A 25,836-nucleotide genomic window follows, 5' to 3' on the forward strand; every position below is an offset into this window, starting at 1 on the left:
TTACCGCCTCCAGGCAAGTGCCGCTGGTATGGTACGATCGCTTCCTTCCACATCCCTTCCGATTCGCTGTTAGTAATTACACCACCATTCGGTAGTTAGAGGAGTCAGGATAGCTCAGTCGGTACAGCGACGGGCTGGCCTGCCGGGATTCGATTTCCGGCAGCGTTAAGATTTTTATCTTCTCCATAGCATCCAGACCGACTCTGGGGCTCACCCAGCCTCCTATGCTATGGGTACCTGGAGCTCGCTTATCCCAGGCGTAACGAGGAGGGGGCGTGAAGCTGACCACTCACCCCCATCTAATGCCGAGGTAAGGAATGGCGGAGCTATACGCCTTCATGGCGTGGTTCTTAATTAGTTAAGCACAGAGACAACTTTACCTTTCCCTTAGACAGTGAGTTCGGGCTCCAGAAATAGTCGTTAGGCCAACTTAAGAGTGCCCAAGCTCAATCCAGGGCTCCTACTGCTCGTCACATGTTATTGGAATGGCCAGTCAAAGAGGGCGAGATTGGCAGGGCATGTAGCAAGAATGGCAGGGACATCCTTAGTTTTGTTGCGAAAGCCTGAAGTAAAGTGACCAGGAGGTAGGTTTGGTCTTAGATGAGACGATAGCACTAAACTGGGTCTTAAGAGGAATGGGATGCGAAGATGTGGACTGCAGTCAAGGACCAGTGGAAGGTACTTGTGAAAAGGACTTTCGGATGTGGTGAAATGTTGAGAATTTCTTGAACGGCTGAGCGACTACTAGCTTCTGAAGGGAGACTCAGTTCCATGGAGTTAGGTTGACCTGTGCCCCTGAGGTGGACACTGATGTTAGTCAACGTGAGGAGTTAGACCACCGGCGTGCATACGGCCAGCTTGACCCTCGCTGTGGACAGACCCCCAATTAACGCTTGGTGTGCAGCTAGCTCTGAAGACGAACCCCCTACCCTGGGTGCAATTCCTTCATTCCCACGCCCACACAAATATTGTCAACTGAGCTACTCAATTTTCTCTTCTTCGTTTACTTGTAGAAGTTTCTGTCCCCCCCCCCTCTTTCTCCAAACCAGCAAGATGGCTGACAGTCCCCTCCCACTTTGCTTCCTTATGCCCATTTGGATTCAACAAGAAGAAGAAGAAAAAATGCTTTATATATTTCCAACTTGTTCGGCCCAGTCAGCTTTGAAACTTCAACTAGCGTCCGTCCGTCCGTTTTCTGATTGTCTTGTCAAGGAGCGACTACGAAATATATCTCAGGTTTATATCTGCCAGCAACTTCTCTCCTCGTCCTCCTTTTTATGTGTTTCTTTTTATTCTCTTGTGGGCCTGGAAACCGCCGGCTTTTTCTGCAGAAGAAGCCAATCTCATTCGTTTCTCTCATCCGCTTTCAATTTTCTTCATGCCTCTCTCTCGCTGCCTCAGTAACAAGCCCGACGGAAGCTCCTACTGAGGCAACTGATTCGCTCGCCACGAGGAAACTTTTGCTGCTTGTTATCGCGTCTTGTAAGCAAAGCACATATGTCCTGCTGTATAAATATATGAGCAAGTTTTATCGCTGTCATCGCAGTTTGGGGTTGCCATAGCAACGAATTGCCGGAACGTTATACATTTCTAAAGGATGGACTTTGCCTGTCGTCCGCTGTTCTAAAGATCGCAACGTTTGAAATCGCAGAGACTGAGGTTAGCCCTTTCCAAGGGACACAACAGAGTGTTTGTACCCCCCACCCCTGACGACGGAAACATGTCCAGATTCCGAAACGTTCTGTCCTTTAGAATACCGGACGATAAAGAAAAATGAAACAAATCTGACGTTGCGAGAAGTACAATTATGTAGTTGGTCACGAACGAGCGAGCAGTCTTTTCTCTGTGTCTGATGGTTCTGTTGCGGGAATGCTCGTAATATTTTTCTGTGGGTATGTGACGTCTGTAGACCGTGAAAGGAGACGGTTTGCGGGTGTGCTTTGTTAAAAGTGGAGCCGGACTTGTCATTGCGGAACGTATGGGACCGAAAGGAATGCGGGTGAAAGCCTGGGAAGCCAGTAGTGCTGTGACGTATAGACCCTTTGTTAGGCAGAGACCTTGAAACAAGCAATGAGTGCAGCCGTTGCTGTGCAACGGGAGAATAAGCAAACGGCTGTTTCTGAGCAACGGCTTGGTAAACACGTACCCGCGGAAACGGATACACACCGAAAAATAGACTTACTGTTTGAAACAGGGGTTTTCAGTGTGGTCCTTGTAAAGTGGTTATAAAGAAGATAATTGTGGCAATCCAGCCAATTGAAGGTTGGCAGTTCAGTTGAGCTGACAGCTGACAAGAGTTCAATTGCGGGATATTTGCCGGACACTAACGACATGAGCGCGTGAAGCTGAAGAATCTCCACTGTTAGAAGCCGTTGGCAGGGAACGGCTGGTTAAATGAGAACAGGCTGGAAAAGGCTTCGCGGGTGCTTGTTGTGGGCATCAGAAGTAGCGCTGTAATTAAGTGTAGTCGCGGGTCGTGTTAAAGTGTAATACCCAATCCATACTCCATCTGTAGTCACACCCCTAAATCGTGTCAGTACGGAGCCTTGTATAAAGAATGGCGACGCTGCCAGTTGAGCCCACAAGGGTTGTCATATAACCACGCACCCTGCCCTGGCTTCGTGTCGCTCAGCCCCCACGTCACCCTTGCAGGGTTATCGTCAGTTACCTCAGGGGCTGCTTTCCCCGCGGGGGATAAGCATCTCCAGCAGGGGGGGAGAGGATGTGGCACAGAGTTCCCAGATCATGCAGCTGTCCTCTCCTTGTTCGGTCACGTGATTTGACTTCACACGGGCCTGTGCTGTGACCGGTGTTGAAGCCTGACGCCTGCAGGCGGGACAGACATTACTCTGCTGTCGGCTGGGAGCACGGTTCGAGTTTTCACTTTTGACGCGCACACGACGAAAAGTTGCAAAATTCTGTATTACCTTCGTCATGTGTGCTGGCTGTACGTCTGCGTGTAACATGCTGACAGTCGCTCAACAGATTTTCATGAAATTTCATATTGAGAAATGTTACCGTTTTTTTTTAATCTCCCAATTTCGATTGAAACGGACAAGAATGCCGGACACTTCACATGAAGACCTGTGCATGTTTGTGCGCGCGTCTCTCAAACGTCACTCGCTAAACGTTTTTCGGAGCGGAAAATGTTCCGGACAGAACTTTTATAGAGAGCAATGAATCACGTTTTATGTACACCGCAGTTTTCCCAGAAGGGAGTGAACGCGCCAGAATTGTTACGCTCTGCACTCGTTTCCTAACTTCGTATAAATTAAGATTTCTCTCGGCTGGGTTCTGACGCCGTGTAAATTGTCTGTCGGTTAACAAAAGTTTGGAGGAACCCTTTGCCTGCACGTTTAGCGGGTAAGGCTATTCCTCCTAGACGGTTGTACCCGTCTACAAAACTACACGGCGTCACTTTCCAGTCGTCAGTAATATTTACAGTCACAGTTTGAGAACTCCATGTCACTGGTGGAAGTGTATTGCGCTCTGCTTCTGGTCACGTGAGACATGGCGAGACCAGAACACTCGCAGTATATTCTCACGTTCTGCTGCTGCCTGTAGCGCGACTGGTTCGCGCTGCCGCCATGTTAGTCTCACGTCCTTGCGACGCATTCGCCTACAGCCGATACGCCGTACTACAAGGAGCCCTCTTGTCTGTTCCCTCTGATGCCCTCCCCGCACACAGCACTTAATTGCCCTTGCTGGCCCTTCGAGTAATCCGCGGATCTGTTACTTGGATAGCGGTCAAGCTCAGCGGTACCTGCACGCGTCTGTACGTCTCCACAGCGTCTCGTCATTCGCTTCTCAACTGTTGCCACTCCCCGTGAAGCGGCCCGGATAGTAACAGTAACACTTGCAATTCTGAAATTCAGGCCTAAAATAACGTGTGAAAATCCAGTTAATTGTGAATAATTATCGAAAGGTCGCAGGTTCGATTCCTGATGAGATCATCGGATTTCTCAATTGACCTAATCCTTCCAGCCGCACTATGGCCCTGGGGTCGACTCAGCCTATAATAGAAATGAATACCAGGAATCTTCCTTTGGGTAAAAGACGGCCGGCGCGTAAGACTGACAACCTCACCGCCAAGTGTGAGCCGATTGTCTAGAGAATATATGAAAGTCGCGAAGTCTCGCAACCCTATGGGCCTCCACGGCCTGTGACAGGAATATGGTTTTTACTTGTTTGTAATTATAATATAATTGCGAGCATAAGAATTGATATCCTTCTTGACAGAACAGCTTTTACGACTCGAATAGAAAGATCAGTTAGTTAATTGTGTTCTTACAAAAGATACAGACATGCTGTGTGGAGAAAATGTAGACTTTTTTAATGTTAGGGCAGGTGGCCGATATCGTAAACACTGGGCACAACTTTCCCTTGGGTTTCAGTTCGTACCGTTGGGTTTTCATACGCCCACTTCACGTCTGGAGGCCGCGCTAAATTATGCAACACCGGGAGAGGATCAGGTGGAATGCGGTGTTGCCTTGTCAGCAAGTGGGTGGAATACTTTCACAATGAATAATTTTGCGTCGGATCTCTTGCCTTGTGCATAGATATTGCCTTGTCGGAAGAGAAACAAGCAAGGGGCACGTTCAAATATTTACCTTGTGTTGTGTCGCCTCGCGACCACTCGAGTGGCATGCGTTCCTCTTGTGGGGTTACAGGCAGGCACTTCGGTCGATCTAACGTCTAACGTGCGATCCTACTGCTCCTTCGCGTGCAGTTACATGTACGGACAGCTGGCAACATTGGCACACGAGCAGGGTCTAGACTCGCCCCGCAGCTGACAGTACCAAATTTCGCAAATATCCTTTCAGCAGTTACGGAGGTGTAACATGCGGACCGACAAAACTCCCCATATGTGTTCGCAACTCATCGCACCGCATGGACACAGTTCAGCGATTTCGCATTTGATGTGTCTGAATCGACCTCTGGAAGTGCGAGTCCCATATTAATTGTGCGTTGGCAAATTTTGTGGGGCCCCGTATTTGGTGGGCGTAATTTTGACGAATTTAGGCTGGAAGAGCTGTATAAGAAGCACACAGTAGCCACTTGGGGAACCATCTCAACATTTGCTTGGAGACGGAAGAAAATCAGGAAACCTTTGTCAAAATAGCAGGTCGCAGGAACTTCCGCTTACATACCGACATCTAACGATCAATCTGGCAACTAAATAACATAGAAGAGGTTCCCTGAGGCTCTCCTGACAAGTGCGCCTTTGCATAATTTTTATTAATACATTGGTAATTTGTTAGACATCAGTGTAACAATGCACTCGTTATAAAATTAGATTGCTTATGTAATGGACAAGGCAGGAAGAAAGGTACGGTAATCCGCGATAAGGTGACGTTTACTCGTGTGGAAGACTACCGACGTTTAGGTGGAACATGTGCCTCCATATTCAGGGTTGGAGACTAAAAAGCAAAATAAACTCTGTGGCCTGTAGTCCGCAATCGAACTATACTTATCGAGCGACCGCTGCTTGTCAGCGAAGTTAGTGCCAACTTTTGCTGATAGAGGATGTTGCGTGCTCAATGCAACGGATCCCCACAGCCGTTAATCACTGTTTTCTAGAAGTAGCTCCTCAGTTACCCTCACGAGGCTGAGTGGACCCCGTTCCAGACCCACTACTCAGGATATATGGTAGCGCCGGGAATCGTACCCGGGACCTCCGGATCTCTATCCAGGATCTCTGACCACTAGACCACAGAGACGGTCGGGTTGGAGACTGAGCTACGCAAAAAGAAGCAAGAAGCAGGCGGGAAGCAAATGCCATCATAACCCCGTGATAATTTCGAAAAATATTTTCGAATGCGTGTGCTACCAAGAGACCGCCCACTGGGGTGGGGGATTAATCAACCAGGCTCGAAGCAGCGATGCTAAATTTTGAATATGGGTTTAGTATTTTCTCACCCGCTAGTTAGAACCTAGTCCCTGTCCGTGTCCCTGTCCCTCTGCCGCTCATAAGGGCCGTCGGTTTAGCCCAGCGAAGGGACTCTCAATGCTCCGTGTGGGCTTGGTCCCCCGGGGTGCTGAGTTCGGATAATACGCGCTTGATACTGTGACATATAGACCCATTGCCAAGTAACAGTTCTGTAAAAAAGACGACAGTACAACAGCCGCTGCTGGGGAACAGCTCTGTGCGCTCGTTGTTTATCCGGCAACGAGTGAAGACGTTTTCTGTGCAGTGCCTGGTGGGACTATACGTGGTCTGTCCAAAAAGAAACCGAACTTTCTTTTTGAAACATTTATTGATAACTTTACAACTTAATAAGACTTGTCTCCTTCAAAGTACTCCCCTCCACTGCTATACACCCTTCCAACGTTTTTCCCAGTTGTGGAAAGCGTCCTGGAACGTGTTTAGCGGGATAGCGCCTAGGCCCCATAGCGAATTTTCTTCTAGCTCTTCTATCGTCTGAAATCGGCGACCTTTCAGAGTGGATTTCAAATTCTGGGAAAAAGGTCTGCAAGGACCAAATCTGGAGAGTAGGGCGGTTGGGGGACGACAGTCGTCTCGTGCTTCGCCAAAAGCTCACGGATGAGGAGCGACGTGTGTACAGGTGCGTTGTCGTGGTGGAGAATAAAAAACGATCAACAACACCTTCACTGTTTACTGCGAGACCCATACCGAACACACATATATGTGGTGTGGATAAAATAGACAATTGTATAATGTGAAAGCAGGTGGTTTGTATAGTTACCATTGTGCTGTAGATGATTTATGCCCTTCACTTCCTTATCAGGGGCACTACTTACCCTCGACCCTTCGGCCACCAGGGTTACTGCCTTTGACATGAGACGAAGCTGAGCGACATTAGCCCACTGTCCATGCATCCACACAACATTCTTGATGGAAGAGTTACTGCGGAGTAAAGGCTTACTGGCAGCAGGCAGAAGTATCCTCCCCGGTCGCTTTCGCTCTCAGCAACAGTCTCAGGCCACTGCTTAATTTCATCACTAGAGCTAACGGCCGAAGGCTGGGAACCTCCTAAAAATGGCCCTCTTTCTGCTCTCCCCCAAATATATTGCCTCTCACTCATCCCATGACTTTCTCTTTTCACCTGCACGTCTGCTATTCTTTCATATCTCTCGCCATCCTCAGGCGTTCCTGTCACTACTCGTCGCATCAAGTGACGCAGGATTGCGACTGGCTGGTCCCCTCCACGTCGCCCCCATCGGCTTTGGGGCCCTCCCAGCGTCCTATCCAGGACTTTCCCCGGGCGTAAAGCGGCCGGGGCGTGAACCTGAAGACTCACCACTCAGTCACACATCTTCGTCGCATAGTGGTCGTGACACGAGCTGCCCCTTGCTCTGCGCGTGCGCAGGCCGATGCAGCGGAGGTGTTGCTCCAAGCCTCGGGCAGACTGGCCGACAAGTCCACCTCAGTCTTAATCGCTTCCTTCCAAATCCTTTCCATTTCATTCACTGAGACCAAGTTTGACCATACATGATCTGAGGTGTTATTGTCAGTGCCGTTAAATCAACTACACATGTTACACTAAACTCAGCACTGGATAGAGGTGAACGGTCAGCTTCACGCTCCAGTCACTTTACCCCTGCAGACAGAGCCCCCGACACATATTGGACAGCAGGTTGTGTGAATCCCCCCGCTGTGTGGAATCGAAAGTGGATTCTCCAGTAGTGGAGCCTGTACGTGATGTGCTGTACCCGCTCTGTTTAGTGTACTGACATTCAGTTGTCTTTCTTGTGCGCGTCCTTCACGCCCACCATTCATCTTCCACCGCAGCAGCTCTAGAGGCCACTAAAAGTTTGTAAAGCGGCCTGTGACGTCACAGCGCACCGCAGGGAAGTAGCTTGAGGTTAGGAATGCTGTCTCTTTGGAAGTGACGCCATCTTGTCCGGTGGAAGTTCACCGACGTTTCATAATGAACGTACATATTTCTCTAACTTTAGTGTCGAAGGTGTACTGAGTTGGTTTTTGCTTGCCTAGCGTGTCTTTCACCCTGAAGATGGAGGCACGTCATTCCCCCAAAATGTTCCGCCACTTCCGGCTTTCAGCATAGTGCCTTCAACAACAGAGAGAAGTAAGGGAAGAGAACGTAATGGAAACCTATGTGTAGATGGGAAGATAATATTAAAATGGAGTATGAGGAAACGGGGTGAGAGTGTTTGGAATGGATTTGTGCGGCTCTTGTATAGCTGAGCGACTGTTAGCTTCCCAAGAAGAACGCAGCCCAATAGAGTTGGATATCAAGGGGGAGACTGTCTTTGCCATGTGATAAGAGCCAAGACGACGCGCTGACATTAGTGGGGGGGGGGATACAGGGCCAATTGTTCTCGGGTNAATGAGAAAAGAGCGAGAGAATGTATTGTTTGTCACGTGACTGAGTGACTACACGGAGTTTGGATTGCTAAGTGGATTTATTGAACACTTACAGACCGTCACTACAAGTAACACTAGCGCTGTCGCTAGTTCATGCACTACAGCACGCACTGAGTCTTCTCAGTCTGCTGTAGCTTCACCGGTTGTTGCCTGGTAACGGCTTTCAACAACGTAGGTTCCTCAGATTGTTGAGAACCGTACGGAGCACAAAAATACACTGTGTGGGCAGAATGTTAAAGCAGGTGGTACGTATACTAACCACAAGGCTTTAAAGGGTCAATCCTTTAGAACGCAGAGGAACCTGTTTTAATATTACAATGGCGGAGACCTTGCGTTACCATGAAAATTCAACATGAAATCCAGACAACAGCGAGTGTTTGCCTGACGCCGTACCTACTGTGTCCTTGTCTTCCAGCGTTCTTGCAGAGTGGTGTCGCTGACACGTCAGATCGTGAGACTTTCACTGCAAGTTACCTTTTCTTGGCCCAGTACATGCCAAACAACGCCGTGGATGATTTTGTGCACTGCATCATGGAGTACGTGTTTTACAGTGGAGTTAATCGCTTATATTCGGGAGGTTCGCGGTTTGAGTCTTGGACCGGACACCAACTGCCTTTCGAGGCAAATGCCAGATAGTACCGCTATCTGGCATTTGCTCCGAAATGCTTTCCCATTCATTGTTCATCAGTCTTGCTGGCGTCCTTCGCGATATAGTCTAGATGTTGATAGCGTCGCGAGTCATCCCATAATAAAACCTGAGTCAACCCGTACAGCCGGCACCTAGCTCTGTTCCAGCGAGGACAATCAGGGGCTCACAAACAGTAAGGAATTCACTGAACAGCTTGGAGAATCTGGAACTCGCTGAACAGCGTACACAGCAATCAGGAATAGCTGAACAATCTATACAATCCGGAACTATCTGAACAGCCTGTACAATCATGAACTCGCCGAACAGGCAGTACAGTGAGGAACTCGCTGAACAGCCTGTACAGCCAGGACCTAACCGAACAGCCTGCATAATCAGGAACTCGCCGAGCAGGCAGCATATTGAAGAACTCACTGAACAGCCTGTAGAGCCAGGAACTCACCGAACATCCTGCACAATCAGGAACTCACCGAACAGGCAGCTCAATGAGGAACTCGCTGGACAGCCTGTAGAGCCAGGAACTAACCGAACAGCCTGCATAATCAGGAACTCGCCGAACAGGCAGCATGACGAAGAACTCACTGAACAGCCTGTAGAGCCAGGAACTCACCGAACATCCTGCACAGTCAGGCACTTGCCGAACAGGCAGCTCAGTGAGGAACTCGCTGGACAGCCTGTAGAGCCAGGAACTCGCCGAACAGCATGCACAATCAGGAACTCACCGAACATCCTGCACAATCAGGCACTCGCCGAACAGGCAGCTCAGTGAGGAACTCGATGGACAGCCTGTAGAGCCAGGAACTCGCCGAACAACCTGCACAATCAGGAACTCACCGAACATCCTGGCAATCAGGAACTCGGCGAACAGCCTGTACAAAGAGGAACTCACCGAACAGCCTGTGCAGTCATGAACACACTTCAGCGACAAGCCGCCCCTTCAAAAGAGAGAGGGGCTGGCTTATGTACCCTCCGCGCCCCCGGAGCATTCCGAAACGTCTACAGCAAATTCCATTCTAAATTACGTGACGACGCTTACAGCGGAGCTGCATCGTCCTCTGATGTTTCTGCGGTTCCAGGGAGGTCCGTATGCTCAGTCGAGCAGCAGACTGACCATTTGTGCGCGTCTCTTTTAGTCGTTTTCTGTGGGAACAGATGGAAATATGCAGACGGACTGAAATGGCAACAGGATTGACAAATTACCAAATAATAATGTAGAGCAGATCTTGAGAAGGAGCCGCGGAAGTTTTCATTTTCTTCTGTTTCGTTGCCTTGTGTTCGTGCAAGCCAGAATCCGTTCTCTTCTGCGATATCGGCGTGCGAGGAGGCTTCGTACGTAACAGTTTTGGCGCCCAAGATGATGATATGTGTTGATTTCCTTCTGCAACTTCTCTCTGGAACATTTTCCGCTCCGACGAACATTCAGCGAGTTACGCGCGTAGGTCTTCATATGAAGTGTTCGGTATTGTTGTCCAATTTCAACTGAAGATGGAACGAGTCGACAAAATTCAGTTAAACTTGCCAGTTCATTAGAAGGGTCCAGCTGCGACTTCCCGGCTGTAGCGTGTCGACAGACGGATGCATTTTTAATTAGGAACGCGTCAAACCCAGAAGTTTTATTATCGAGCAATCCGCGGCTCTGCCGGAGTATGACCCTAAGGGTTCAGTTGCAGAATGAGCCTCAAGGGGCTTGGCGCCAAGACCAACCGACTGGAGGTAAACCGCCAGTCGTAAAGTGACTCTAACACAGAAGCCAGTGAGTTTTGAGACGGTAGCCAACCGGTAAGGACATTAAGAATCTCCGTTTTTAGAAGCCAGTACCAAACAATGGGTAGTGAAGACTGAGAAGACTTTATGTCGTGTGTTGTAGTGATCTTTGGCGTGTGTAAGGCGGCCCATACGCGTACGAGTCCGGCTCGGCGAGGAGTCGGGCTCGGATTAATTTCACCACACATGTATGAGCGTGGTGACCCACACATGGACGAGTTTGGCTCAGTGGAACCCGAGCCGAGTCGGACTCGCGAGCCAGACTCGTACGTGTATGGGCCCCCTAAATCAGCGAGACTGTTATGACTGCAAGCGTTCAGTGAAACTAGTTATGAATAGAAATCACGTGTCACATCACTAAATGGAAGCAGTGTTTTTGTGCGTCCTGTTGTGCCTACTCCGGCCCCTCTGAAGTGCACGGCCGGCGGCCGGGCTTGTATGACGTGCATTTCACGAGATGTGGGAAGTTCAATGAAAGGAAACTTCAGAGGCAAGCTTCTGCGAATTTCAAGAAACTTTCAAGGACTCTAAATTGTGTACTTCTTTTGCTAGCGAACAAACTCATTTAAAGCGTCAGTTTAAGTTAAAAGTTGACTTTGTTCGAGTAATGCGTCGACAACAGTGGAGTCTCTCTGTTACTGAGCTGAACGAACGCCGAGGCAGCGCTAGAAGGGAACAGCGAAGCCTTGGGATCTGCAGCAGAGCTATGGGTGGGCCTCAGACGAGAGCGTGGGAACCCTGCGCCCCGACAGGGGAGCCACTGCTGTATTTGAGGAAGGAAACAGTCCACCGCGAAAGGATAAAGACAAAACAGAGATTTCTAAACTTAGCGCGTAGCCTGCTGATTAAGATTCTGCAGTGTCCACTGTTCTATTTGGACCGAAGAGAGATGAAGTGACGGGAGGTTGGAGAAAACTGCACAATGAGGAGCTTCGTAACTTGTACTCTTCTCCAAGTATAATTAGAATGATCAAGTCAAGGAGTGTGAGGTGGACAGGGCATGTAGCACAGATGGTAGAGGAATGAATGTAGGATATTTGTGGTAAAGCCAGAAGGAAAGAACCATTAGGAAGACCAAGACGTAGGTGGTCGTGCAATATTGAATTTAATAGATCTTAGACAGGATTGGTTGGTATGGACTGGATTGATCTGGCTCAGTATAGGGACCAGTGGAGGGCTCTTATGAACACGGCGATGAATCTTCGGGTGCCATAGAATACTGGGAAGTTCTTGAGTAGCTGCACAACTGGCGGCTTCTCAAGTAGGGCTCAGCTCCATGAAGTTAGTGTTCAGGGTTCGAGAGTGGCCATGTCAGAGGCCCCATTACTCTGTGCCGTCGCCCTGATGAAAGAAGCAGAACTGGTTGGCGAGAAGTGTGTAGAAATCCCAACGGCATCCTTTGAGGTTTGCTTGCGCCCCATTTAAAAATGGAGTCTCATTAAACCACAAATTGCAGTACATAAAATAATGGAAGTTCGTATTTCAGCTTCGAAGCTATGTGCAGTATTGCATTACAAAAGAGTTGGAACAGTTGGCGCGTTGCAGAGAAACTTACATCTGTGGCCTTATGGAAGGTAGACATAGTGATAGGTCAGTATGGCTAGAGGACAACATTCCTGGTATCGAATTCCGCCAAAATTCGATTGCGCTGTAAAGAACGATAGACAGCATTCGGAAGACTTACAGAGCGCTCTGGTGTCCAGCCAAAGATAAAGGGGCAGCTGGTGTTCACTTCACGCTTGCAGTCCAGTGGGTATCCCGGGGTGGGGGGTTAAAGCTGCCAGACAGTGAAGCTTAGGGCCGAGGTAAATACCTCCACTCCCCAATACGTCTTCATGGTCTGGTGATAATTAATTTAGCACAAGGATACGTGACGTCCGTGACGGCTGCAGCGGGGCAGGACATGTCCACGTGACGGCTCCTGACAGCTGCAAGGCGCTCATGAAATCGTTTATTAATTTTATATGGTACGAGCCATGATCGAAAGTTCACGGAGCCGTGAGGATATTCCACTCAGGGGATGAGCGTGTTCTGTTGGACGGGATGGGACGCGAGAGCACGGCGGTCGTGGGCAGGGTTCTAGCGGTTGGAGAACGTGTAGTACTGCTGCTGGTGCTAATACTGGTACTGCTGCTGCTGATACTGGTACTGCTGCTGCTGGTGCTAATACTAGTACTGCTGCTGCTGGTGCTAATACTGGTACTGCTGCTGCTGGTGCTAATACTGGTACTGCTGCTGCTGGTGCTAATACTGGTACTGCTGCTGCTGGTGCTAATACTGGTACTGCTGCTGCTGGTGCTAATACTGGTACTGCTGCTGCTGGTGCTAATACTGGTACTGCTGCTGCTGGTGCTAATACTAGTACTGCTGCTGCTGATTCTGGTACTGGTACTACTGCTGCTGGTGCTAATACTGGTACTACTGCTGCTGCTGATACTGGTACTGCTGCTGCTGGTGCTAATACTAGTACTGATACTGGTAATGGTACTGCTGCTAATACTAGTACTGATACTGGTAATGGTACTGCTGCTAATACTAGTACTGATACTGGTAATGGTACTGCTGCTAATACTGGTACTGATACTGGTAATGGTACTAGTGCTGCTGCTGCTGATACTGGTACTGGTGCTGCTGCTAATACTAGTACTGATACTGGTGCTGTTGCTGTGACTCATATTGTTCCCTTACTATAGGATGAGCCAAAAGTCATGTACACTACAGACGAGAAAACCGCCCCGTTCTGAGTATTAATATCCGTACACTGGCACAGCGGACGGGCGTCTCGTGTGTGTGGCGTGGCTTCATTTATCCCGTTACATCAACAGCCAAGTAACGATAACGGCCTGGACTCGTATTCGGGACGTCTTCTGTTGAAATCCCGCGCTGAAGTTTTCTTGCGTTTTCTCGGTCCTTCCAAAAATTCTTAAGTAGGATGGCAATTACGCAACGACCGCTACCTTCCAAATTCCTCCCAGTTCATCAGTCACCTGACAGCTTCGCTCAGTAACGGTCAGCCACTCGCGGTCTGTAGTGGGGGTTGTGTCTGGCAGGTCAGGGAGAGACGGAACCTTATTCCAGGCGATTCTTTTGTAGAACTCGTTTCGGTATTTGATGGGGTGTAGACAGAGAGAATTGGGGGGGTTACCCCTCCTCAGGAGCATTTCCTGCAGTGAGATAAATCGTATCTGCTGTTGACGTCACCTCTCACGTACTCCCGGGGGGGGGGAGTAGACTTTCGGAAACTGTGCCCACCCCGAGATTATCGCCACCCTTCGCCGATCGCTTGAGCCATTAATCGCGTGCGACGAAACAGATGCAAGCTGAAGATAACTCGTCACTGACTGGAAATCCCCGCTCGCCATCTTTGCAGTTATTAGTGGATTGCACTTTACCTGAAATTACTACCCGCATCTACCCGAACTCGTTGGATTGTGAGGCCTGTACAATGGGTTCCGTCACCTCTGATCCAAGCATCACTAACTTTTTTCATCCTTGGAAGTCTAAGGATTTCTGTCATCCAGCAATTGACATTAACACATACAGTGCATGACTGACACGCACGAATTTATTGCAGTCCGTCTGTCTGCAGGGAGATCTTCCGGGTTTTACGTCAGTCTCCATGGGCGACAGACAGGGCATCCACCGAGCCCATTCTTACTTCACTCACCGTGTTGTTGGCTTTGTGCAGAACCAATCCCGGGGTTTTAGTAACGTTTCTCGTGCTGGTTCACATGATTCTGTCGTCCAGCGCCCTGTATTTGTTTAAAACGTTTTCGAGACCCGACTTAAAAGACATACTCAATTGGTCCCAATCCATACAGATATCCCGTGATGGTAACATCAGGAACCTACATCTACAGTAAGCTGTAACGTGTTCCTCTACCACGTACACTCATGAAAAGTGCAGTTCTGCACACTGTTGCAGGTCCCTACCAGGCTCTACAGTGACACTTAGCTTTACGGCCTCTCTGCACCTACAGTAAGCTATAAAATGTTCCTGTACAGTCACGAAAAGTGAAGTTCTGCACACTGTTGCAGGTTCCTACCAGGCTCTACAGTGACACTTAGCTTTACAGCCTCTCTGCACCTACAGTAAGCTATAAAATGTTCCTGCACAGTCACGAAAAGTGAAGTTGTTCACACTGTTGCAGGTTCCTACCAGGCTCTACAGTGACACTAGGAACCTACTTAGCTTTACAGCCTCTCTGCACCTACAGCAAGCCGTAAAATATTCCTCTACGGGCACGAGGAATTGCACGAAAAATGTAAGCACTTAATTAAATCTTATTGACTCTGCGAGAACTGTGCGCGGGAGCACTTGGTGACCGCTCTGCTCTCATACAGACGTGCAGCTCCCCTGTAGCGCTTCCTGTCTAACGAGAACTCTGTGTACTTTGCGTTGCCCCCGCTCGGCGGGATCAGTTGGGAATTCCTACACGATGAAAACTTTGCTAGAGCTCGACTTGAGAAGACAGGAACCAACTCTTGTAGTTTTAATGGAGCGAAATGACACTCTCGGGGTCCGCTTAGTGTACGCCCAGTTACAGAGAGCCCCCAGGTGTGCAAACGCCCGCATTTCTGCACGTTCATAACACACTTTGGGATAATTGACCCTCTATTTGAATCTACTCACGTAACTTAAAAAAACGCAAACAGAATTGCAATGCCATGTAATTAATTGCCCCATAGCTTGTATACGCAACATCTGAATACTCTTAGCACTGAGCTGCAGTTGCCCTGGGGTTACGCCACTGGACATCGCCGCTCCTGCGCCCACAACGAACACTGGCAGCGAGCGTCATTACACAAAGACCCGGGGCCGGTGCTACAGGATGACTAAAAATAAACATTATTATCTTTCGTGATGTCACGCCATGTCGTTTGGCCTCGAAGGAGCCTGAGACACTACGCTACAAGCCGTAAGGTCGCGGGTTCGATTCCCGATGAGGTAATTGGATTTTTTAATTGACCTAATCCTTCCAGCCGCATTATGGCCCAGGGGTCGACTCAGCCTCTAACAGAAATGACTACCATGAATCTTCCTAGAGCGTAAAGGGCGGCCGGTGCGAAAGGCTGACAGCCTCACCGCCATCTGTGAGTCGATTGTCTAGAGAAAATGTGGGAGGCTCGAGTCTCACAAACCAAAGGCCCTCCACGGCTTGTTACAGGGATAGCTTTACCTGTTTTACGGATCGCCACCATCCGCAGGGTAGCAGATAAGGGTGGCAGACTTCCCCGAAATGTCGGTGTTCGTCTACCACACTGCACGGCGTCACATCCCTTCGTAGGCATTATGTGGGTGTAAAATACTATGTAGTAAGGTATGATCATGAATCACGCGAATCTCGGACCCGAGAATGACTGCGCTAACGAGGACCACTAGCAATTGTAAATGACAGACCCATCCTCTCATCAGAGTGGCTGTTACATAAGGACTATGACGGCAAGGGTTCATTTGAAAGAAAGAAAAATTTGATGGCCGTGAGTCTCAAGGGGCTACTCGCCAAGACGAACTGATTAATTGTAAACCGCCAGTCGTACAATGACTCAGACTCTCCCAGTTTGAGAGTTGCAGTTGTGAGAAGTGAGAAGCTGAGGGGAACTTCTGCCATTGAGCCGCTACCAAGCAACGGCTAGTGAAGACTGAGAATACTTTATATGTGGTGTAGTTACAGCGATCTTTGGAGTTGTCATTATTTCCAGTAACGAGTGTATAACACAAGTACAGTTTTATTTTCAGTCTTATACTGCTACATGTTTCGGTCACATACACATAAGACCATCATCAGGAAGTTATACACAGGAATACGGTGTACTCACTGCATTCGGACGCACGTTAACCTGCATTCAGACTGAAGAGTGAACTTTGGACGCCCCTGCAATTGTACACCCATCACGTGATCGCTGCATGATTTCATTCAAAGAGCGAAGGATATATCGCGTGCATTTGTTTACGAGGACTCTCTCGTCTCCGCGAATGGACTATAGTCCACATCGCACAGTACACTGAACTGGGCTGTACAGGGCTCTCATGCAGAAGCACCTCGCATTGAAGTTCTCTTGGGAGAGCCGCTCTTTTCATTTGAAAGCAGAAAACAAGAAGTTCTGAGAAGAACTAATCCCCCTACATTCCTTCCATATGTAACGGACTGCAAAGAAAACGATTCATCAACAGTTCTCTGTAGTTCCATGAATTCATTACCGCGGTAACGTTTTTACCGAGCCGTTGCTTAGCAACAGACAGACTGATGGTAGGGATATATTAGGCACAGTGCTGAGATGCGCCCAGGTGCCACCACGATATGCACCCCCCCCCACACACACACACACACATACAGAGTTTTGTAGAGATTGCTTCAAGCATTCAAGATTTGATAAGGGGGATACGCAGACAACATGGCGAGAGCATAAGCCTACTTTCTTGTTTTCAAAATAAGAAAAGTAGCCTAAACGCTTTAACCGCTCAGGCCTTTAGCTTGTAATGCTGTAAGAGAATTGCAAGGATAAACTGAAGCCTTGGTCCCGAAATAGTCTGTCTACATTAATTCTGCAAGCGTGAGATTTGCCATTACGCAATGTAACGTTACCGTAACGACGAATTCTGCAGCAGGTCGGACGGCCCTCAAGGTTTTTCTCCTCTTCACAGTGTCCACACCGCGTTTGGGACCCACCAGGTCTATCCAATGGGTACAGGGGCTGTTTCCCCGGAGGTAAAAGCGGACGAGGAGTGAGACTCTGACCTCTCATCTCCATTTAGGGCCAAAGTGAACAGTGGTGGATCTGTATCTCCACTTCCCCATATTTTCATAGTCTAATGCTTAATTAATCAAGCACGGGACGACTGTACATTAACATAGAACACGAACGAGCGAGCAGTCCTTTTTAGTCTATTGTATCTGTTATGTACGATGCGAATATGTGAAGTGTAGTGTACTATATGAAAGAGACGTTTCAAGATTGACTAATTTTGCTTGTTATTGGTGCGAGATGGCGTGTAGTGCTGGAAGGAATGCGGAAGAAAGCAAGGGAAGTCGGCAGTACGAAGCCTTACGCAACACGCGATGGAGCTTCCCGCTGAACTCTCAGTCGTTTGACATGCAGTGATTTAAGAGGGTTTTGCCAGCATTCAGACTTGATTTCTGTATGAGCGAAAGGTCCTCCGAAACGTTGCTCCCTGTATACCAGACTGCAAGGCGGTACATGCCAGAAGACTAGGTAGATTCAGTGGAGTGTCCAGTGGGAGGCTCTGCAAGGGAAGAGGGGCGTCCAGACATCTCAAACTAACCAAGTATGGCTGGCCGCGCCATAGCTCAAGCGGTTAGTCGCTGGCTTCCCACCGGGTCTGGTCAAGTGGGATTTGTAGTGAAGAAAGCGGCGCTGGGGTGGTTTTCTTCGAGTACTTCGGTTTCCCCTGCAAATCCTCATTCCACCAATTGCTCCACAATCACCCTCACCTATCATCTGGAGCTGGTACAATAGGCCAGAAGTGGCCGCAGTACAAGTGACTGAGTCCCACCCCACTGTCAATAAAAAAAAGTATGGCTGGCCAACTGACTTACCAGCTGGCTGTCTATCCACAAGACTTAACAAGTTAGCTACTTACTTGGACAACTGGCTGTCTAGTTAGGAGACTTAAACAGCCAACTGGCTGTCTAGATAGGAGACTTAACCAGCCACCCGGCTGTCTAGCTGAGAGACTTAACCAGCCAACTGACTTACCTAGTCAACCGGCTGTCTAGTTAGTAGACTTAACCAGCCAACTGACTTACCTGGCCAACCGGCTGTCTATCTAGGAGACTTAACCAGTCAACTGACTTACCTTGCGAACCGGCTGTCTGGCTAGGAGACTTAACCAGCTAAATGACTTACCTAGCCCACCGGCTGTCTACCTAGGACGCTTAAACAACCAACTGACTTACTACCGAAATGGCTGTCTATCTAGGAGACTTAAGCCACCTGACACCTAGCAAACCGGCTGTTTCGTTGTGAGACTTAACAAGCCAACTGACTTACCTAGGTAGCCAACTGACTCTGTGAAACTTAACCAGCGAACTGACTTACCTAGCCAACCGGCTGTCTAGCTAGGAGATACACGTATAACCAGCCAACTGACTTACCTTGCCAACTGGCTGTCTAGCTAGGAGATACACGTATAACCAGCCAACTGACTTACCTAGCCAACTGGCTGTCTAGCTAGGAGATACACGTATAACCAGCCAACTGACTTACCTAGCCAACCGGCTGTCTAGCTAGGAGATACACGTATAACCAGCCAACTGACTTACCTTGCCAACCGGCTGTCTAGCTAGCCGTGTATACAGGCCGCGCTTGTTTCGCCTTCTGGATTGCTGACGACGTGTTGTATGTGGTGTCGGGACGCTGGTGGACGCCCCCGTCAGCACCTGATTTATACGTTATTTTGTGACGTTATCAATGCCGAGGTTATGTAGCGCCGGGAGATACATAAATTGGAAGGCTTTGGAATGAAGCGGGCGTCCAGAACGTACCGCTGTGTGAACCCGCTCGTGATTGTTGATATTACATCAGAATTTTCTGTTTGTTTCAGGTGAGTCCCCTTCAGGTTTGATACCTGTCCTCTAGATGAACTGGGTAAGTTAATGCTTAATGTGACAGTGGTAAGTATATACACCACCAGCTTTAAACTTCACGAGCTCTACATTTTGCCCACAAATAGTATTTACGTTTGATATTGCTTTCAGAATCAACAGCTATTACTTACATTATTAGGGGCACGCGGTAGCGTAGTTGCTTCAAGCCGGAAGGTTGCGGGTTCGATTCCTGATGAGATCATTGGGTATTTCGGTTGACTTAATCCTTCCAGCCGCACTACGGCCCTGGAGTCGACTCAGCCTCTAACAGATATGAGTACCAGGAATCTTCCTGGGGTAAAGGGCGGCCTGAGCGTCAGGCTGACAGCCCCGCCGCAATCTGTGAGCCGATTGTCTAGAAAATGTGGGGTCATCGACGGCCTGTTACAAGGATAGCTTAAACTTTTACTTACAGTGAGGACTGCGTTTATGAATGCAACTGTCGGTCACAGCACAATTCAGTACCGCTGAGAGCGGCGACCGATGTTACTGGATCTTAGAAAGCCTTCGCCTCGAAAGCACATTGCAAGTTCATAACAGTGCACGAACATGGCGTAACATAAAGACAGACAGTACATTCCAGACTGCAGTAATCTTTTTGACGTATTGCACTCTCTGAGGTACGAACTGGATTCTTAAAGGGCAGTCACATGACTGTCATTCTTTAGAAAGTGTAGGCCACCAACTTACAAAACTTCTGATATTAATATGAAAATTGATATTGTTCATTCTTAGTAGTACGCCCTGCTCAAATTCTCTCATCTGCTCATTAGGGATGCTCACATCCTGTTCCATTACCTTGTTCTCTTCCCAATGCTTTACCCTTTCTCAGACGCACCTCTAGTATAGAAGGACAAGAGGGCACTGCCTGGGAACCTTCAAAACGATTTTTGTTTCTCCTCTAATATAGAAGGACAAGAGGGCACTGCCTGGGAACCTTCAAAACGATTTTTGTTTCTCTCAGCCCACCTAAACGTAGTGTGGCTCACTTACTGTTTGCTCTTTTCTTCGTCTTCTTGCGTCTGTGGGCCGAAGGACTTTGTGCTTCTCTCTGTGTGTATGCAGTCTGCAACAGCATCGGATGGCTTCACATGGTTGTCCTTTCTGTGTGCTTCGTTGTCTTAGGCTGATTTCGCACCGGACCCGTCTGAGCCAGTCACGGCCAGTCGCGTCGGACTCCCGTTGACTCATCTGACTGGCTTCACACAGCAACACAAGGAAATGTCGTAATCACTTTCACACTGCATGCGTCTTATCCAGTCCAGTCATGACTGGCCAGGACTCATCCGGTTGAATTTCTTGCCAGTCTTCTTGCGTCTCGCTCATAGGTCACACGCGCTTTAATCAGTTTCATTTGTAACGTATTGTTGTAATATGGATGTCGAGAAACTGATAATTCTAGTGAGAAGTAGACGTGAAATATATATGACACAAGTACCAAATGCATCTCTCTTCATGTTAATAGGATGAATCCAAGACATTTTCTTTCGCCTTCTTTCCCTCCTCCTCTGCAAACTTCTAAGTATAATAAACGCAATCATTTCCACGTCCATCTGGCCAGGAGAAAGACTGATCACCAGGGCCCAGATTTTGATGACCTAAAAATGTCTGAAAAATGATCTATAAAATGACCAAAAAATATTTAAAAAAAGACCTAAAATTTAAAAAAATAACCTAAAAACTAATTTCTAAATTTTCATAAAATCAGGTAGATGCGGGCTATGTAAATTAGTTTCCAATTTCTTGATTTTATGACACCCGGACATCTCTTTAAACCTACCCCTCTGCATTTCGAAGGCATCAATTTTATGAGTTTATGACATAGCGGTGGCTTAGAAAGCGGCGCGGGTCAGTAACGGCATCTCTGGCGGCTTAGAAAGAAAAATAATTTTCCCTCTCACAAACAAATCCATTATATTTAGCGACAGAGACTAGAGATACAAAACAAAATTTACTTAAAGAACGTAGATTTCTACCTCACGAATCAAATATCTTCAGATTGATCAAGGAATGTCAATTATTGAAAAGCGTAAAAGATAACCAAAATTGATGTAAAACGTGAAAAAATGATGAAAAATGACGTAAAAACTTGTAAAAATGACTTAAAACATGCAACATACCAAATATGACAAAAATGCACAATAAAATTCACATTTTTATAACCAGAGGTTCATAATCGGGGCTTTAGTACTTAAAAGCAACGTTTACTACATAAAGAAAAAAAATATGACTTGTGATCAAAATGCGGGCCCTGCTGATCACTGACTGACAAAGATGTATTCAGTATGAAACCTAATGACTGAAAGGACGTGACTGGACTGGACTGGCGTTGACGTGACTGGACTGAACTTATTCGGTGCGAAGGGACCCTTAGGGGCCCCCCATACACACACAGTTTGGCCTCCAGTTCGGCCTGCACAGTTGAAGACTGAAAGGCAAAACTGACGTGTGTGGTGCGGCCGGCCGGCCAATCGTTTGGACTGTTGGCCTGTGGGAAACCCGTCAGTCCGTCAGTTCTGCCTGCAGGACCGTAGCACGTAACGTGTGTGACTCAACATTATAGGCTGGAAGACCGTGATTGTGGCATGAAGCCTGCCGGTTTATCTGCGCGTGTATGGGGAGGAAAGGGAGTGGGTAAACTGTCACAGTTTTGCCTGTAAGGTCGATCGGAAGGCCAAACTGTGTGTGTGTGTGTGTGGGGGTCCTTAGAGTTTCACTGCTGGCTGCTCGGTTATTCGTTTTCGGTAACTTGCGTGCTGCTCGGACAGAGGGAGAGGGAGAGAGAGCCCGGAACAGACTGCGCATGCGCATGTCTGCTTGTGGGGGTGTTGGTTCCCATGTGACGACGTTTGATGAGGACAGGCGAGCGTGAAGGCCAGCTCCTGAACTAACGGGCAGGCACGCCGCTCTACTCGTACGTGACGCGGGTCCAGTAGTGCCCTCGATGAGGTCGAGTGAAACTCAGTTAATTTGTTCGTGCGCCAGAAACTTTACGCAAGTTTTCCTGACGTCAGTTCAACAGCTTAATTCCTACCGCCGCCTTAATCTTTCATGGCTGTAATTCAGAGTGAAGGGGATGACGTGTTTCAGTTACATGGCTTGTGGAAAGGAAACGAGGAAATCAGCTGAAAATGTGTTCTGTGGCCTGAACATATGGATCTCTCACAACGATGGGCATGAAGAGTTCCATCTCTGGGATGTGACCCCGTGTCTGTTTGATTCATTTTATTAATTGTGGAAGTTTACTGACGTCCAATTTTTTGGACTTCCTGCTTATTTGGATATTTTTCGGACCTGAAGATAGTGGCAGTACGCTCCTTCGAAACGTCAGTTAACTTTTTGCATGCTACACGGCGTCAAATACCAGAAGACTCTAGTCTCCAGTGTTTGGATCAGTTAATGAAAGAAGTCATTCTGGGATCGAGCGGATTCACAGAGCGGTAACGCTCTAGTACTGTGCTTACGAGGTGCTCGGTTCGAATCTTGACTGCGGTACCGGCTGTCATGACTGAGGGTTTTTGTGCTTTTCTTCAGACCCTCCTGGAAAGTGCCGGGATCGTCTCTCGAGTACACCACCACCACTTCCGTTCAGATCTTTCACCATTCATCTATCGCCCTGCGCACCGTAGCCTGCACCGTGCACGCGACAGGCTGTGAAGACTCCGTCGATACAGTGGGATGCTCCCTGATCGGTACAGACTGTGGGCGAGTTTTCGGCTTATCGCAGCGATTGCTGTCGTCTGGGATACGACGGCGTGTAATTTGGTAGATGAGTCCTGATGTGTCGGAGGTGTCTGTTGCACTCATCTTCAACTGCCCTGTTGATGAAGAGAACAGATTCCTCCTAAACGTTGATATTACCAGACTACACGGCGTGTCAACTTAATAAATCGGAGCTCTTTGAGAATGAGGGCGCAGCGGTGACGTGCAGATGTGTATAGACTAGTTCCATATTTGTTAGAAGGATGATCGGATCAAGGGGCATGAGATCGGCGGCTGATGTAGCACGCATGTGAGAGATAAGGAAAGCGATGCCTCGGAAGTCACACACGTAGACGGGAGTATAATGTACAAATAAATAGGATGTGAGGGTGTTGACTAGATTCAGCTGGCATCGGATAGGGACCAGTGACGGGCTCGTGTGAACACGGTAATGAAACGTAGGGTTACGTCAAATATTCGAAATTTCTTGACTAACTGAGCGACTGTTAGCTTCTCAAGATGGACTCCATGAAATTGTTTATAAACGTGTTCATAGAATCGCACTGCAGTAAATTCGAACCGCCCTCGAGAACTATGTTGCCTTTTGTTGCGGTGTACCTTTTTTTCTCCACTTCTGTGTGTCAAGATTTTCTCCGACCCTCTGTCTCCATCAAACTAACTGGAAGCTTTCTGTCCGTGTGTAGTATTGGGGCAGACGAACCTCTATGGAAGTATTCAACTTTCCTAAAAATCCACTTCCTTCAAGATGGAAAATAATCGGACAAGTTTTTGCAGCATTTCAGAGTTGCTCCCCCCCCCCTCCCTGTAGAGCGGCGAGAGGCCCACTTCTCACTGTCTCTCTAACTACGTTACAATACACAAGTTCTGCCGGACCCCTCGATTTGTTAACGGCTGTTAAGTAGCGAAAAGCGTCAAGCTTTGCAACAGGGCGCTTTATCTTCTTCTTTATAAATTAATCTTTATTGTGTAATGGTAGCTATATGTACCACTTCCTTCACCATTATAGAACTCTGGCATTCTGCCCACACAGTTTATTTGTGTTCTGTATGAGTCTCACAATAAACAGCGACTGTATCCCTAAACAGCATTAACTTGACGGTGGCCAAGCTTAGGACCGTTCAAATGACCAGGCTGCCGTTATAGCATAAGTTACATAAGATAGGCATCACGTGCTTTGCAGAACCTGTACTGAGAGAGGACTTGTACATAGTGCACAAGGAAGCACTTTCAATAAAACGCTATAAGTGCGATACGTACACTTGACGAAAAGCAAAGCATATTCATAAGAGACAAACCCATCTTCTTATCAGAGAGGTTGTTACATAAGGACCCGTACCGCAAGCGTTCAGTTGTATGTCTCATAGGGCTTGACGCCAAGGCTCACTGATTGGTGGTAAGAGGCAGCGGTAAAGTAACTCTGACTCTCAGTTGAGTCAGTTGATAATGAGAATTCAGAAGCTGGTAGCTGAGGCCGAGGGATATTTCGAGAACCCAAAGGAAGGGGAACGTCCCCCGTTGGCAGCCGCTACTGAAGACAGAAGATTTACGTGTGTGTGTTTTGCAAACACAGTAACATTATGTTGAGCGTGGTGTTCTCACAGTGGTGGTGATGAAGTGTACTGTGTTCTCTGATATGATACCCTGTGGTTCGAGAGAAGTCCACCGACGTCAAACTCCTTATTTCTTGTTTCGATGACTCTTGAGCCTTGAAGAGGGAGGCAGTACGTGTCTCCGAAATGTCGATGGACGTCTACAAGCCTGTGCTGCATTACATCTCAGTAAGCTCCAGTGACCCGTGACGTAAAAGCCACCAGAAGTTCTTGTGGATAGCTTTCGTTTCCAGCGGAAACTTGTTCATTAGGAATTGCCGTGTCAACTTTGCTACGGGGCTTCTGATGCCAGGGTCCGTGGCTGAGAGGTCAACTGCTAATTGCAGGAGCGGACATGTTGCGGAGTGACTGCACAGATGTAAGTTCGGAGTGTTACGGGTCAGTGGCCACGTGTTGCGAACCCATTCGGAGCTTCGAGTTCCCTTTCAGGGTATGTTTGGAAACTTATCTATTAAAGGCAAAAAAAAAAGTTGTGAACTTTTAAAAATTTGCAATAGTAAATTGTATTGTAAATTAATACGGGTGTAGCAGGCTCCGATAATTTAGTGGGAAGTCCCACCGTTTCTTGCATGAGCTTTCGTAGAGTAAACCCGCGCTAAACGATTTACAGTTAATCCAGATCAAAGTGAAAAATTTTGTTCACAGTTGAGTAGCTGAGTTACTACTAGCCAATCAGAATTGTGTTGATGCATGATGTAGGTGTTAAGCGCGCCATCTGTCCCAGTGACGCACGTTACATTCGATGCTGTGCGCGTCCTGCGTGAGGATGTTCCCTTGATTTAGACCCACTGCGTAACAGTAGCCGCAGAAGGAAGCAGGGTGGCGTCCTGTGCAAACAAGTGGGAGCTGCCGGCCTTCTGTTGCTTTCTACGAGATTCATAACGAAGTTAATATAATTTGTGAAGCTGAATGTACAGAGATGTTCTTTAGTTGTGAACCCTCGGAAGTTAGTTGAGGGCAAACAGAACATGCCATAAGCAAAGTTTTAATATCAGACATTAAGACGCGGAGCAGCGCTCGGAGGTATGACTACGCTAATGCAGCGTTCTGCAGGATTCGCTGAGGCAGAGAAGCTTGGCTGGCACAAGAGAAGCAATGGCTTCTCAAGAATTGTGAATGGAGAACACGTTTAAT

At 48.0% G+C, this 25,836-nt stretch overlaps 1 protein-coding gene across 1 annotated transcript; it reads left to right on the top strand.

Moving 5' to 3' along the window:
- The first annotated feature begins 9,288 nt into the window (after positions 1-9,288).
- Positions 9,289-13,453, top strand: LOC117282259 (putative per-hexamer repeat protein 5). The gene is made up of 2 exons (XM_033751215.1): positions 9,289-9,761; positions 12,934-13,453. The coding sequence occupies exons 1-2, from the start codon at positions 9,289-9,291 to the stop codon at positions 13,451-13,453; spliced, it is 993 nt and encodes a 330-aa protein (XP_033607106.1).
- Positions 13,454-25,836: the final 12,383 nt, after the last annotated feature.

Source organism: Cryptotermes secundus, unplaced genomic scaffold (genome assembly GCF_002891405.2).
Source record: "Cryptotermes secundus unplaced genomic scaffold, Csec_1.0 scaffold833, whole genome shotgun sequence".
Taxonomy (NCBI): domain Eukaryota; kingdom Metazoa; phylum Arthropoda; class Insecta; order Blattodea; family Kalotermitidae; genus Cryptotermes; species Cryptotermes secundus.